Genomic DNA, 16,974 nt, shown 5'->3' with positions numbered 1-16,974 from the left:
TGTTAAATATTTTAGGTTTAGTTTGTCATTAATGTGCAAAATAAACGTGTTTACCATGATAATTCAATAACTACCATGTAAAATTCAATCATTTCTAATGACTGTTACATTACAGTCATTTATAATTCATCAAAACACCCACAGTAGTGCCTATTTAGACCTGTGATTGGTCATTCGGCTCATAATGTATTATAAGTTCAATTAAGAACGCTAATGGTTCTAATGTTTTCTCTCCACTGAGCACAAATGGCCCCGTCACTTTAGGGGACAATCCACAAAAGGGTGTTTACGTCACCACCTGAGAGTGACAGTGATGGTGGCCAAGCATACATATGTTGTTCCTGACCGCAAGGTATGTCAGGAGGGGTGACAGAATGGCACTGCATCACCGCCAGTGGAGAAAATCCAACTGCCACTGTTTGCCCCCCTTATCCCTTTACACATGTCTATTTTTTCAGGACGCTTCAATGCCAACCTGTCAATTGAGTAGTGAGCTTTTCCTCACCACAGAGCTGAGAATAGCAGAGTGCATTGCTTTTTTGAAATGCTCACACCCACACACACACAAAGTCATAGATCAAAAAAGAAGTTACAGATACAATAACCTGCCCATTTACTGTATTTGTCCCAATACATCTACTAAAGACTTCATTACAGTCTCTATTATAGTACTTTAACTTCACATGCAGTCATGACCTCTACTGCTTTAGAGTCTGTCCTTACTGTACACCCAAAAATAATTTGCAAATTGCTTAGAACACTATGAGAACATCTTCAATTCAAGTTTAAACCTGTAGTCCAGTCTAACATGATAACCAGCATGCACACAATACAAATGTATAATAAACCAGTGCAAAACTTTTCACACATTCTCTTCACAGCTACAAACAAGGCAACAAATAGAGCAGTGACTTAACCAATCAAAATCAGAATCTCATACTTTACTAATATTTTAACAAAACTGGATGAAAACTGCATTTTGGCACCTGTTGACACACAACTGTTTTTTCCCAAAGAACTGTGTATATTTTCAAAGAAATGTAAAGTACACATCAAATCTACTGACGGTAAAGAGGTTGGACGATATAAACCAAATTAATATTACAATATATGCCTTAATTCAGTTGATACAATATTCCAATGTTCCAATACTAATATTAGCAATACAAAAGACAAAGAGAAAGCTGCAAAGAATGCTAAAGAAAAAAAAAATAATTTGTACATTTATGTATGCACCCTAAAATGAACATCAGTCAGGTGATAATACACTAAATAACATATACTGAAAAATCTGAAATATGTATAAAAATCACATCACAAATTCTGATTTTTGTAGTTTCTTACCCGGGAAATGGTGAGGGGCATGTTGAAATCCTTGCCACCCTGCAAGCGGAAGCCCCATGGCGAGGGTCCATTAAGCGTCACGGTGTAAGTACTCATGGTTCAAAAAAGCAGCGGTTTGCTTGGATTGTAAGTCGTCCTCCAAATGGATTGGAAAAATTGAGGTGGAGGTGTGGCAGGTAGGTGCCAAGTAGCTTCTGAAAGAAGAAAAAATGTAAATGTAAAAATGAATAAAAATCGGCAGCAATTTATGCACAAAAATCTAATTAGTACATAAAAGTAAAAACGGGACAATAACCGATTTAGGCACAAGTAATTTAGGCCCACCAAAACTATGAACTATGTATATTCCTTATGCAAAATAACAAGTGTAATAGTTAATAAAGAGCTGGGGAAAAGAGGAAGAGAGTGCTTGCCTGCTCAGATGAGCTGGAGTGACAGCCTAAGAATAGCTGGCCCTCTGCAGAAAACGATAGCACTGTAGCATTGTGGGGGGGTGGGCCTTATATGGTGTGTAAGGGGACACCCAGAATGCCAGGCCTCCCATGATTCACAGAGCTAATATAGCCTCCGCTTAGGCCAAACGATGTTTCTAGACTGCTTTGCCTGGGAGCTTCATTAACCAAAGCATAAGGTCTATGTAGTAACAAGTGCAGAGCATAGGTTATATGATAAAGGCTAAATAACAAAATATGCCATTTTAATTATTGTCTATATTTAGGCATTTCTGTGATTTTGTAGTGTAGCCAATCAACCATACAAGTGATTTAAATGTGATCATTTCATATCAATGAATACATTGATTATTTAAGCACAAATATATACATATAGAGTATATTTAGATTTAGTTTTTGTTGCAATAAGGAATTCAAAGCAAGACAGACAGATACAGACAGACCCTGACAAATGGCCTGGGTGTGTGTGTGGGGGGGTGTATGCTGTGGTAAAATGGCCAGTGGTCAGGGTTCCCCTCCTCTATCACATAAATATAGTGACCTGAAAAATTTACCAGGCATGACGGGCTTCCCTCAACAAACACACTGTTCAGTACCAGCATATACACCACAACTCTACCAGTACCATCACTATACGCAGAATGGAAAACTGAATTCATTATTTAATAATAGTTTAATAATGATACGAATCTATATAATTAATCTAAGCTGAGCTAAATACTCGGCTACACCTATTGCTGACACATACAGGGGTTGGACAATGAAACTGAAACACCTGTAATTTTAGTGGTTTAGAGGTTTCATGGCTAAATTGGAGCAGCCTGGTGGCCAATCTTCATTAATTGCACATTGCACCAGTAAGAGCAGAGTGTGAAGGTTCAATTAGCAGGGTAAGAGCACAGTTTTGCTCAAAATATTGCAATGCACACAACATTATGGGTGACATACCAGAGTTCAAAAAGGACAAATTGTTGGTGCACGTCTTGCTGGCGCATCTGTGACCAAGACAGCAAGTCTTTGTGATGCATCAAGAGCCACAGTATCCAGGGTAATGTCAGCATACCAACAAGAAGGACCAACCACATCCAACAGGATTACATTACATTACATTACATTTGGCAGATGCTTTTGTCCAAAGCGACTTACAATAGAGAAGTACAAAAGTAATAGAAGTTAAAGGTAAAAACATCTTTATATAGGGCCTAAAGGAGGTCAAAGGGAAGTAGTGGGATAGAGGAGTAAAGGAGGGGACGAAGGAAATGAGGTAGTTAGTGTGTTAGAGGTGTTAAGAGAGTAAGTGCTCTTTGAAGAGCTCTGTCTTCAGGAGTTTCTTAAAGATCACAAGAGATTCTCCTGATCTGATAGTGGATGGTAGTTTGTTCCACCATTGGGGAACTAACTGTGGACGCAAGAGAAAGCTGTCTGAAAGGGATGTTCGGGTGCTAACCCGGATTGTCTCCAAAAAACCTAAAACCACAGCTGCCCAAATCACGACATAATTCAATGTGCACCTCTACTCTCCTGTTTCCACCAGAACTGACTGTCGGGACAATAAATTACTGTGGTCTAAAACCAGGGATTTCAGTTTTATTGTCCAACCCCAGCATTGTCCAACCCCAACACACAGCTTGTCTAGTTTCTGTACAGAAGTTTTGCCAATAGAATAAAACTAACTGGAGCAAATAGGCATAAACCAGAGGCCCAGTGTGATATCACTGTTCTGAAAAAAGGGGGTGGTCTATCAAATTAGTAATTGAGCCTGTCTCTTCCTCTGGTGTAGGGTTGGTGACATAACTAAAACACTAAAACATAACTTGGATAAAGTAATATGACACGGTATCATAAATTATATTTGTTATAAGACAGTATAATAAACCCTAAAGGGGATCCTGGTATTGTCTGTGGGGGGGTTGCAAACTAATTCTGTCCTTTATATGTGACTGGAATGCTTGAAGCTGGCGTGTAGTTCAAATATCCAAATAAGGATACACTTTAAACTACACTATAAACTATTAGCACAATATTCACAGAACCTTGCTTTTATTTTGTTAAACACAACTTTTACATAATTATATTTGACCAAGATTGAGGACCCAGCGGCAGGAAGCACCAGACAAAATCAGCACCAGACAAAATGAGTAATACATAAATCTATTAAACTTTCTCAAAAAACTTGGTGATAAAACCAATGGTAAAATATATATGTGCATCTATATGCAACTACTATTGGCCAATACCTATATAATTCCAATCACACAAATGACCCGTAAACATTTTTTAACACACAAATGTTAACCTGCGATGTTACAATATGGCAATCTTGTGTAAAACAGCCCAAATCTGGCTTTTACCGAGCAGACTGTGGTTGAAAATGTATATTGTGTACAATTTTGACTTAATTTCTGTAGAGCATTAAAAAATGGAGTAGATGAGTACATGTTTTCTACAGCCAATGCTTTACACTGAAACTGAAAGGTTGAGGAATAAATAGAGAAAAGTAATGCGTATTTATATTCATTTTGTGTGAATTTTTACTTTTATTATAGGAACAAATTTTAAGGTTACAAATAGGCATGTTACACCACCTCTGGACATTTTACACCTCAACCAAAGTTACATGCCTTGTATTTTGACATCAGACAATTTTAAATATTGATAAAATATTGATTTACTGTAAATACATTCTATGGCACCTATAATAATAATATAATAAATAATAAATAAAAAGCTAAAATATATAAAAAACTTTCAAAATATAACACATGGACATAAGTTACCAATATGTATCTCAATAGAAAATGTTCCAATAAAGGTGATTTGATTTTGAAACACATTTATACCTAATTAATTACAGCATCTGTGACTGGCTGACGTTCACTTCACTGCATTTAAGCTGTGCAGAAAGGGCTGAACACCAGATTTCTGTATTCTGGCTGTGTCAGTGCGTGATGATACCACAGCGTATTTTATATTGTTCATATCCATATTATATCATATAAACTGAAACTAAGAAATGTACTTTTATATTCATTTTGGCCATATCATGCAGCCCTAAAGAAACAGAGTGAATGTGTTACCTAAGCAAGTCACAAACTTTGGCTTACACTGACATACAACTAGAACTAGACCACTGCCAAAGACAAAAGTCACTGCTCGTTTCCCTGAAATGATTATTAGACTTTAAAGGTTATAGCAGCCAGCATACCATTTATTCAGGTTTACCAGCCTGCTTCTCCTGTTTTATCACTTCTACTTTAAATGTCTCATTTTTCTGAGCTTGGTGATTCTTTTCAAAAGCTGCTGCTAATAATGTGCTCTGAATTATTACACAAATCACTCCTACAGCAATATGGTAAAATTCAGCTATTCCCAGCTGGCAGTCTGTCATGTTTAAGTTGTCAATTATTTATTATCTCTTCATTATGGACCTGTAATAAGATTAAGCAAGGTCCCTCAGTCTTACGCCTCTGAATAATGCCTTTTCCACTCGTCCTGCTCCCAGCTCACAGATAAAAGGGTGGGGGGTGCTGTCACAGGGCTCAGGCTGTGATACAGGGGGAAGAGATAATCATTTAAGGCCTGTCTGCTCACCCTGCCTAATTTGGAAGACCTCCATTGAGTTGCTATTTTTAGTCCACTTTGTCAATGGAAGAATGTTCTCTAATCGAGTTCCCATAATAATAGGATTACAGACACAGAGATCCAGCAGGAATGTGATAAAGGTAAAAAAAATACAGCACATAACATCACTGACTGTGTGGATGCTTTCATGGATGCTTAGTTTTTGCAGTGGTATGCAGTTGGATATGAGATTATAAGGTGGTGGTGGGAGGTTCCCAATGAACTTGTCAATGAACAAATTTGATACATGGATCAATTTATATTAAATAAATAAAAACAGTCACTTTAAAAGGACAGAGTTTGCTTTTAGCATGTAACCCAACAGGTGCCTCTCAGACCTGAACCCTGTTCTACAAAGTAGAAGAAAACTAACCTTACATTTCAGCTAAGGGCTAATTACCAACACACACTGTTAAATAACAACTTAACAACTAATTCTTTACTAATAATCACCAAATATAAACATTATCTTCTCTCTCATTGTAGTATGTATTAACTAGAGACGCATCAGTACTGATACTGCTATTAGTAACGGGCCCAATACAATGCTCGCCAACAAGGCTCTAATGCCAACATCTGATACCTGGTGCATATTGTCGTTTTATTTAATAGACAACTCTTGTTTCTAACAACTTCATAGCTCAAGTCTAAATTAAATACATTCAATCCCAGATCCACAGCAGATCCCATATCCAAAGAGAGCGAGTGAGAGAATGAGAAAGAGCGACCTTGACGAAGTTAATACATCCAATGTAGGGTTGCAGGATGTATCATTTAAGTATCGTCATTGCAATGTGCGCATGCGCAATAGTCACATCGCAGGACGAGAGATGTCACTTAAAGCAATTAAATGAAACACGTCATGTTGCAATGTTTTGATTCTTGACACAAGAAGTAGATACACAGCGCTGTCTCTGTGTTTGTGTGAGTGATAGGCTGCTGCTGCCTGAGAAGTGCGAAGGGGAACACGGGGGGGGGGGCAGGAGTAAACACGAGGTAACAGCATGGCCTTCATCCACATGGTTGGACACGTGCTTTGTAAACGCACATGTTGAAAGCTGTGCACCTCAGTCCAGAACAGTTTTGTGCAGATATTTCCAGTTACAGCTGAATTTACGCTCTTATTTACCTTTATTTTTACCGCATTTAAATGTCGTTTTGCTGTTTTTGTCGGGTTTTGAGTGCTCAGCACTGACTGAGCTCTTGATCGGTCCAGACGAGAGACAGCGCACAGGTGGGGGCGGGGCCAGTGACGCCATGGGCCCTGAATTCTTTAATATCACAATATATCGTTGAACAAAGATCATTTGCAAAATCAATTTTTTCTAATATTGTGCAGCCATAATCCAATATGAATTCCAGAGCCAGTAGAAAAATACCAAAATTGGAACCAAAATTACCTTATACATGGACTTCCATTAAAAGAAGGTTTTATCTCTCTCCTGTAAAGCTGCTGTTTTGGAGATAAGTGTTTTTCATCGGACAGCTCCGGTATACTATAAACTGTTGATTACAATATGATGAAGGACAGATTATTTTACCTTAAATTATGTTTGGCTCAATATAAACAACACAGAATTTCGCAACATGGTGACTTTAATATATATAAAATTGTGTATTCTTTACCTTGAGACTATGCAATACCAGTACTGATATGGTAATATTGAACAATGGCCAAAAACAATCCATTTTTTAAATTTATTTTTGAGAAATTCTTAGCCTCTCTAAAAACGACTAGAAATAATTGTTTTCATGCTTGCAGCACACAAGTTTCAATCAGAAACTATATGTTGTCCTGTGTGTATGGGGCATTATTTTTGTGTTGTATCTGTCTGACACATTAATTTAGCATGTTGGTGAAAAAGCAGAGCCTGCAGAAAACTGAAGACTATATGAAGGGTTCATTTGCAAAAACAGATAAAGGTATGTTTAAATAAAGCACCTATCTGTTTTTGCAAATGAACCCTTCATAATATTCAGCTGACGGGCAGTTGTTTATTATCTGGTTATTATCACTTAGTCAGCAGGTGATGCAGTTCTACCATAACAACATTTTCCTTAACACACACAAAACACAGACACACCCCCTGACACACTAATCCCCAACACTAACACAAAAACCAGGACACACACAAGAAGGATGATCACTGCAGGGTTTCCGCTGCACTGTTTACTATTAAACAAAACTACACTGTTAACTACTGACTGAGCTCAAACCTTAGCATCTGTTCACTGTAGATCAATCTGATTCTGGGGAAGTAACAGCACATCACAGACATTACATTCTGGCCTTACGATCATTTTAATAGACCCCAGTGTCAGACTAATCAATGACATTCTAGTAAAAGATTGGTGAATTGAGTCTTTTCACCTAAAATGAGTTAGGGCATCCATAAAAAAATCATGGTACTTTTTACTTTTAGTACTTAAGTAAGTACATTTGCTGTAGGAGTGGGCGATATGGCCCTAAAATAATATCATGATATTTCATGGTAATATATTATATTATATTATAATATAAATATATTATTACAATATACATATATATTTTAAAGAGTACACTACTGCAAGAAAATAAAATAAAATTATATTATTGCATAAGATATGATATGGTACACCCCTAACTGAGATATTAAATAAATACAAGAACATTTTTAGATTTGTAACATAAGTCAATGATCCAGAATGTCATGATACTAACAGTGCACTCCTAATATCTCCATATATCCAGGATTAAAGTAAAATAAATGATACTGGACAGATATAATCTGTCTCTAGTAGATATATAACGGGAGATAAGAACAGTGTGAATTTTTCTTTTACTGACAACAGCAAAAACAGCAAGTACCCTGATGTGATAATTAGGGGTGGGTGATATGGACAGATATTTCAGGGTATCGTTCATGATATTCAAAAATGTTGGTGATATTATTGCGTACGATACGACATGGCACACCCCTAACTTGAAGGCAAATATTTTTGAACTTATACACATTTTAACAAGTGGTAGGTTAAAATGAGGATTTTCAGCTAGTTATACTTAAGTAATATTTAATCTCTATTTTACTCACATGGTTTGAGTATTACCTCTATTACTGACTGTCAATAAAATGTAATTGCAGAGCACAAAATGTCATTAGAGTTAAAATAAACAATGTAGGCTGAATACATTATTGTGTTTTGTGATTAAATTATTTAGAAAAAAGCAATAATAGAGTAGTTTTAACAGTTAAAAACAACCATAAAGGGACAAAGCAACTGTTAAAATAACATTACAGTCAATAGCATTTAAAGACCATGATTTTAGTTTACATTACTGACTATAACTACGTTATATATCATTTGTTGTTTGTTATTATTGCTAAAGTATACTTCCTTAAAGATGCTGAAATGCCCGTCCAGAGTCCTTCACTAATGTTACCAGCAGCTAAACATTAAACTACACAGCTCACAGATCTAAACCCAGTGGTCAGAACTGCTCTAAAGCAGGTTTCTGTGGGTCAGAGGTGTAATAAGGTCATTAATATCACTGTATAATCCGTCTGTATAACAGAAAAACACACAGAAAGGCGGTTAGGCGGGTGAACGATAGCGGAGAGCAGGTGCACGGTCCGCTGTGTTATTTAGTCAGTTAGGTTAGCTCGGCTGCCTGGTGGACGCCGTGTGCTCGGTGGTGTCTGTTGTACAGTAAAAGTAACAGAACTACAGGTGAACTACTGAAAGTAAGGTTACTGGGTCACCGTACACTTCATGGCTGCTGTGTGCGGTGTGCGGACGGGGCTCCGGGCTGAAGCTGCGGTCCTCTCGGCTTCTGTCCTCCCGGAGGCGAGCGGAGGTGAGCGGTGTCACTCAGCGGCGGCCAGCTTGATCCGATTCCCCCGAGACCGACCGGCCCACTGCTTCCCGCCCGCTTTCTGACAAGCCCCGCCCGCGGCTCCGGGATTGGCTGGAAGTCAGACGCTCACAGCTCTCCGCCTATGGCTGTGGGAGATTAAGCTGTTATAGAGCAGGTGGGCGGTGCTGACGGAGGAGACAGGAGACCACCCAGTGCTGCTGGTGCTTATAAACTGCTAATAATAATAGTTATAATAATAATAATGGAAATCACTAAAATAATAAATAATAATAATAGTACATAAATATTTTTCTAATTAAGATAAGTATTCAATTCAAACTGTACGTATTCAATTTTCAGTATTAGAATTCAGTCAAATAAATATTTATCTCTTTCTTTTTCATATATGTTTTATATTTTTGTCTTTTTTTCGTATTCTATTAATGTGAAACATTTATCTAAAACATAAAATAACAATACTGTTTTGAAATTCAAGTTTGGTGCAGATTTGGTTTGCCTTAGCTTTACATTAGCTTTGCTGACACAAAAATGTACAATGCACTAAATACATTAAGTATATAAATATATATATTTTTCATGTATGTGTAGGTTAATTATTGACGATACAATTTTAATATATGTTTTTTAATAAGAAGGATTTATTTGACTACATTTAAATATAGAAATATTATTGAAAAAAAAATAATTAAAAACAATTACTATTTTACTGATATCTTATTATAACTAACTACTTCTACTTCTACTACTACTACTGCTGCTGCTGCTGCTGCTGCTAATATAGTCATTGTCCGAACAAAACTTTGTTTACAACTATAAGTATAAACATATAACTATTTGTTTTACAACACTATAAGTTAACTAAGTTACTGTAATTAACTCATCAATAACTTTTTTTTATCAAAACTTAAAGAATAACCGTCTCATATATGTATGCTAAGAAATACATTTATGTGACTTTTAATGTGACAGTGACATGATTAAATATGTAGCCCATTCCTTTCATGGAACCCATGCAACTGATTGTTTAATTACATTGTTTCCTATAAAATACTGTATTTGTTTATTTTATGTTACTAGGTAAACTTGTATATTTTAATACCTGTGGGAGATTGTATTTATATATTGAACACTGGCATCAAACTACATTAAATATTGACCAATCGCAGCACAGGGGGCGGGTCTTCTAGGAAAACGGGTGGGAAACAAAGACCGCGGGAACTGAAGCTACGTCAGCGTGCGTGAGAGGGAGGAGGCGCGCGGGGTCTTCATTAAGGAGAATTATTAAAGAGACAGAGCAGAGCTGAACCCGCAGGGCTGATAATGAGGTAAACAAACTAAATAATTATGTTTTTTCAAACAACTGTGATGTCAACAGGTGATTATATTCATCGTTTGGTACAAATACACAATACATATGCAAAAAAGGATTAGTGTTTGAGGAGCAATGATGGACAGAGGATCCCAAAAATGTTTTTTGCCTACACTCTAAGAAATATAAGTACAGATTTGTACTTAAAAGAGTACAAAGCTTGTCGCTGGGGCTGTACCTTATATTGAGGCACAAAAAAGTACCTTTCAGTGAAAGTCCTTTTTTGTACCCATGGTTTTTGTGGCAGTAAAGATCATAAAGATTATAAACATTATCATCAACTAAATATGGCTCAAAAACTTGATGATCCAAAATTTTCTGGCTTTCAAATAAAAAATGTGCAATTTAAATATATATTGTTCATTAGTACAGTGATGCAGAATACTGAATGTACCCTTTGGCTGGTTAAATGGTACAAATTTGTACTTATTGCTGTTAGAAATGACTTTGTACTTCAGAGGGAACAAATCTGACCCCGTAAAGACCAATATTGTACCTTTGAGGGTACAATTATAAAGAATGTACCTTTGAGTACAAAAAAGTACTCATATCGTACCTCTGTTTTTTAGAGTGTATGACATTTTTTGGCAAAATTGACTATTATGCCTAAATAATCTCCTCCTGATGCTGCATGGCCACCTGTGGTCATTTAATAACAGCTGATAGAAGCGTAAAGGTTTACATCTGGAGTTACATTCACAAATGCTGCCTAAAACTTTATTGTGCAAGACAGAAGTCTTATCTACTCTGAGGCATCTGGAAAGGACCAGCGCATAGTGGAAATGTATTGATGCTTGTATTGGTCATGTTAGTATACATACTCTGACTTATCATTATGCCTTGATCACATCAGTCTATATAAAATACAGCATAAAGTATATAAAATGCAACACTGGGCAATACCTTAGTAAGATGGAAAACTCACAGCTATACGATTTGTTCAGAGATTTTTCCCTTATATATTTGTTCATTTACATATTTATCTACATACCTACCAACTTACCTACCTAACTACCTGCTAACCACACATCATTATAAAGTGTGTATTGTATTGGTGAGAGAAGGAATTCCTCTCAGGTAACAATTACCAGGCCTTTCCCTGGTCACCTGCATTCCTGCACGTCCTCCACCAGGTGCAGGTGTGATGGTGTTGGCACTGAAATGACTAGAGCTCTGAGAAGAGTCTGGATATTTGCTGTGTTACAGTTTCGTGAGGGAGCCGAGTGCAGCTTAATGACTTAAATGGACACTAAACTATAAAAGCAGTGTGATATTAAGTCTCAGTGGTGTGAACTTGATGAATGAGCTGAACGTGTTGAGTGAATGGCTCAGTGTATTTATAGGATCCCTTGTCGTTTGGGTGGCACGGCTGACAGGCTGGAGAATAAGAGTTCAGTCCCCAGAGGAGGTATCAGTCACAGTAGATGGATGCTTGACGTGATAGACACACTTGAGAGGCTTTGTTAAGCTGAGATGAGTATATGAGGCACTGCCTGCCTCTTTTAAGAAGACAACTGAGTAAGCAGTGTGATATCTCTTACTTAATACCAGGATTTATCTGTCGACCTATTTCGTGATCAGTCCTGTGCAGTTTTATAAAGTGATATATTAATAATCCGAGTGGTCCAGCCGGCTAAGCTGAATCCTGGTTCGACTCCTGTTCATGTAGCTTGCCATCACCTACCGGAGCCCTGAGAGAGCACAATTGGCCTTGCTCTCTTTGGGTGGGTAAATGTCACTCTTTCCCCTCATCACTCCAAAAGGTGATGTCAATTAGCAAAAGGCGTCTGTGAGCTGATGTATCAGAACTGAGTCGCTGCGCTTTCGTCCGAGCGTGCTGTGATGCTACTTGGCAATGCTACATCAGCAGTAGTTTAAGAAGAGGCGGTGGCTGACTTCACATGTATCAGAGGAGGCATGTGCTAGTCTTCACCCTCCTGGTGTTGGGGCATCACCAGTGATAGAGTCCTAATGAGTGGTTTGGTAATTGGCCTTGTACATTGGGGAAAAATGGAAAAAAAGGCATTGGCTTAGTTATCACAGCGTTATGGGTTCGATGCCAAGGGTCCATGCATCTGCCGCTGTTGAGCCTTTAAACTAGTCATGAACCTTCTCTGCTTCAGGGGTGCTGTATAACATGGCTTACCCTGTTCCCTGACCTTGGTTTTTTACACCATTAAAAATTGTTATTTTACAAGATTTTCCCAGTAAATGTTACCTTTTTTTGAAATGAAAAGATTTTTTTGAAATGATACGTGATTCAATTGAGCTTGTGTTTTTTAACCTGGCATATGACCTAATTTTAATGTAAAACTCAAACATAACACAATCATTAAGTTTTACTTACAATCAGTAAGTAAAGCATAACATAAAACTTCCTGATTAACCTTTACATAAGAAATGTACTTTTGCCACATTTCATTGAACAGGAGCTACTATCTTCACTGATCTGCAGGATATATGTGAGGAGTCTCCTGCATTAAATCTGCTTGTAAGTTGCTTCACACACCCAAGCCAGAAGCCGCCCATTACAATCATTACTACCCACTGCACTGTCCACTGTGGTTGGTAATGCCATCCATGAAATAATTCCTGTAAACACGTGGCACTGTGCATGGAGGAGTGTTAACTTTGAAAATGGAATCTCCCATCCCTTTGGTACCCAGTATCAGAGCTAGCTTAAAACCTGATAAATCAGATTTCTTGCCTTTAAAGAACAGTTAACAAACTTCTTTTCACAGCTCTACAGACTTCTTAGCTCCAAAGAAAACTGTTTAAAATGTGAGAATTTCTTTTAAATGATGTGTGAATGGTTGTAATGAGCCCTTCATGTGTCAGATTCAGCACATGCTGATGAAAAGCACATAAAAGGAAATACAGCTGTGATTTGTCTTGGTCTTTCAAACATGTTTTCTACACAGTGTCCTTTCAGCTGTTATTGTGAATCAGATGTGTGAAGAATGTCTGTTAGGGTTTTTTTTATCTGTGCTGAAGATCAGCTTTTGTTAAAATGTCCCCTGTTGTTTCATGGTCTTGGCCTTGCAGTGATAACTTCATACTAAAATGTGTGGAATTTAAGTGTACTGAAAACTAATTTTTCATGGACTTTGTTATTAAGCAAAAAAAACTTATTTGGCTCCTGTAACATAAATTTTAACTAGTTTACGCTGCCTATTGCTAAGAGATGTTCTGTTGCACACAGTTTTTTGTGCTCCATACACTTATGTTATTTGTGGGACCAACAATACACACAGTATCTTCGGGTTTTAAGTTGGCATGGCCAGTGTTTCTATGCATGCCCTTAATAATAGGAGATGAGTGATAATTGCTGTCATACTGCTCAACCGAAATATATGGTTTCTCTTTCTGGGAAAGCTGCTGTACAAGGCAGGAAATGCACTACAACAAAGATCTTCAATGCCTAGGCTTGGAACCTCATTTGCTCATTGATTTCCAATTGCTTTCCATTGTAGCTGCAGTATTTAAACAACAAGGAGGTCACAGTTCTCAGATGGTCTACAAAAAACACGTAGATCAAAAAATACATACTTCAACATTATTCATACCAAGCCGATTTTTATTGATATGTTGATCAGGTATTTCAAACCAAGTTTGAAGCTGAGGACTGTGGTGCACAGAATTATCAATCAGAGTCTTTTTCTATTTTATGCATTGTATGGATGTGTTAAAAAAAAAGATTCAAAAAGAGGTGGTGACAGGCTTAACCCATATTAGAGGAGGCATTTTCTAGTCCTCACACTTACTAACTAGTGTTGCTAGTGATAAGTGGAGTTTATATTAGGATTGGGCAATTGACCTTCAAAACTGGAAAGAAAATGGGATAAAATTAGAAAAAAATAATTTTGTAAAAATCGTGATGACTTTATATATGGGTCACTCACTAATTAGCACTTATACGGAGGATAGCAATAGTGGACAGGGAACAGAGAAACAGAAAATGTTTATGCGCTATAAAGTTTCTAGTCCCTTTAACAGAGCACAGAAGCCAAAAAAAATCATATGACTTGCTGTGAAGGTCCCATTACATTAAATTGGTATGAATATGCCTTTACACAGGCAACAATAAAAATCTAACTAAATTTTTACATGAGAATCTACAAATGACAGATAAAATCATCCCACTGTGAGATTCAGCATATTGTAGATTTGGGTTCTGAACCGCAAACCCAGTAAGATATGACACTCCGTTTGGAGACTTTGATCCAGCTTCTTCTGCCAGAGCAAAATGTCTTACAGCTGCCTCTATAATGTTCTGCTGCCTCAGAGCAAATTGCTGAGCTCTGTTTGCGTGACAAGCGTAAAGCCCCATAAAAGCTGTGGATATCCCACTAGCTTAGAGACCTCAGTTCTGCTCAGTGACCTCAGGCCTCTTTACTGCCACTGCATTTGGACTAATGCAGTCTGCCCTAATAACTTCAGCAAAATATAGCTCTAAAATCAGAATATAAAACTGAAGGCCAGTGACAGTAAAGATAGTGGTTCAGGATTCCTCATACGTTTTATGTTGACTTAACCCTTTCAGGCACGTACAGAGAATTTCAAAATTACTGATGCAGACAAATTAAACCTTTAGGTTTGAGGGTCAAACACAGCTTTGCAGAAAACTACAGCTTTTATATCACTTCCTATGTGTTAAATTTTAAACTGTCCCCAGAAAATGTTCATCATTTTCAGAGAATGTAGAGATTTTCTATTTATGCAGAGTTGCAAAGAAAGAAATGAAAAAAAAAAAATCCCAAACACTGGGATTCAGTTCACACTTTGGCCAGAAGAGGTCAGATCTGCTCAATCTGTGGATTTAGCTGCATCAGCACCGATAAACCCTGTTGATTTTTAATAGTCCATTTAGTTCATTAAGATTTTTTTTATTTTAAATTGAAGCAGTAGTGTTCCTGAGTGGGGAGAGGACAAACTATTAACTATTGCAATGAATAAAATCAGTGTACTTCTGTTTCCATTCATGCAGTGCCACTAATATATTTATTCTAAAATCAGGGTGTCTGGTATGCCCAGGGCCATTTTCTAGCTATAACAGCTGTTCCTGGTTACCTGAGAAACTGCAGCATTGATAATGGTGCTGCTACAAGATCTACTGCAAACATAGAGAACACAGAACTGCAGACTCTAAAGAGACCCTGCACCACAAAGCACATTTTAAAAGCAAAAAAAAATGGACTGTCACTTTGAATGTATTGATGAGACGGTAATATTAAATAGCAAGTGGCTTTTTTGCTTTATGTGTGTTGTGTGGCCATTTCCATCCCATACTAGTCTGCAGAGTAAACCTTGGATGGTTTATCAGGTGTTTCCATGCATCCTGTGCACAGATTTACTTCTAGCTGATTAAAAAGATCAAATCAGTGTTGAAACGGCTGTTGACAGAAGCAGAAGAGAAAAAGGGAATGAATAGAAGTGAAAGAGGTTGTCAGTTCCGCTGAGGCATTTACTTTGATTCTCTTAAAAAACAAAATAAATGATTGGAATAAAATTCAAACCATGCCATGGACATGTTTCAGCAGAGGTATTGAGATGGAATGAGAAGCATCTTTTTGAATACTTGTTTGTGTCCTCAGCTTTTGAAGGTGTCTTAGTTTTTATCTCCAAATCATCATTTACCGGCTGTCATGGCCGTAATTTGTCTTTCACTGATTAGTTATGGGATTTTAGGCCAAACTTTTAGAGCAGTGTGTCCAATCTTATCAATAAAGGGCTGGTTTAGCTGCAGGTTTTCACTCTAAACAATCAGAAGCACACCTGATTGCACTAGTTAACTACTCAGTCCTCAAACAGCTAAAACAGTTTTACCGTCTAACTGATGATTAAAAGGTTTGCTGAAGAACATTTTCATGCAAAAGCATAACTTCATCTACATTTATACCTACTATCTACACTTAAGCATATAAACTGAGATAACCTGTTGTAATGGGTGGGGAGCAATAGCTCTCCAGCCCAGAAGGTTGTAGAACCCAAGTGCAGAGCAGCAGAATATGAAGCAGGTAAAAACTGGCCAGGCACCCCTCAACACAGGTGGAATACCAAAAACCTGAAAACGGGCGGAAAACAAACACCCGAAAACGCCACACACACACATATATACACTCACTCGCTGGATAGAGAGAGTAAGCGTTAGGGAGGGGGGGAGTAGAGCAGAGAGACACTCAGACGCTCAGCCCTGGCTCCTACAGACGAGGGAGAGAGGGATAGGGAAAACTTGAGAGGGAAGGAGAAAGCCAGCTATGCCGGCCAGTCTCACTCCAAACACAGGCAGGAAAACGGCATTTGCCTGAATAGAGCAGGGAGGAAAAGAGAGC

At 37.6% G+C, this 16,974-nt stretch overlaps 1 protein-coding gene across 20 annotated transcripts in view; it reads right to left on the bottom strand.

Moving 5' to 3' along the window:
• ldb3a (LIM domain binding 3a) overlaps positions 1 to 9,306 on the bottom strand; it is a 57,400-nt gene extending 48,094 nt beyond the window's left edge. For 15 of the 20 annotated variants that reach the window (XM_049481134.1, XM_049481142.1, XM_049481139.1 and 12 more), the window contains exons 1-2: positions 9,163 to 9,306; positions 1,345 to 1,538 (exon numbers count right to left, since the gene is read on the bottom strand). In XM_049481134.1, the coding sequence (XP_049337091.1) occupies positions 1,345 to 1,440 (96 nt within the window). In that variant the 5' untranslated portion in view covers positions 1,441 to 1,538; positions 9,163 to 9,306. Of the gene's footprint in view, positions 1 to 1,344; positions 1,539 to 1,757; positions 1,847 to 9,162 lie in introns of those variants that run through there. The other 5 variants (XM_049481141.1, XM_049481143.1, XM_049481127.1 and 2 more) reach the window with 3 other exon arrangements.
• Positions 9,307 to 16,974: the final 7,668 nt, after the last annotated feature.

The sequence above is a fragment of the Astyanax mexicanus genome, chromosome 7 (genome assembly GCF_023375975.1).
Source record: "Astyanax mexicanus isolate ESR-SI-001 chromosome 7, AstMex3_surface, whole genome shotgun sequence".
In the NCBI taxonomy this organism is placed as follows: Eukaryota; Metazoa; Chordata; class Actinopteri; order Characiformes; family Acestrorhamphidae; genus Astyanax; species Astyanax mexicanus.
The sequence above is the reverse complement of the archived record's forward strand: the minus strand, read 5'-3'. Positions and strand labels throughout refer to the sequence as shown.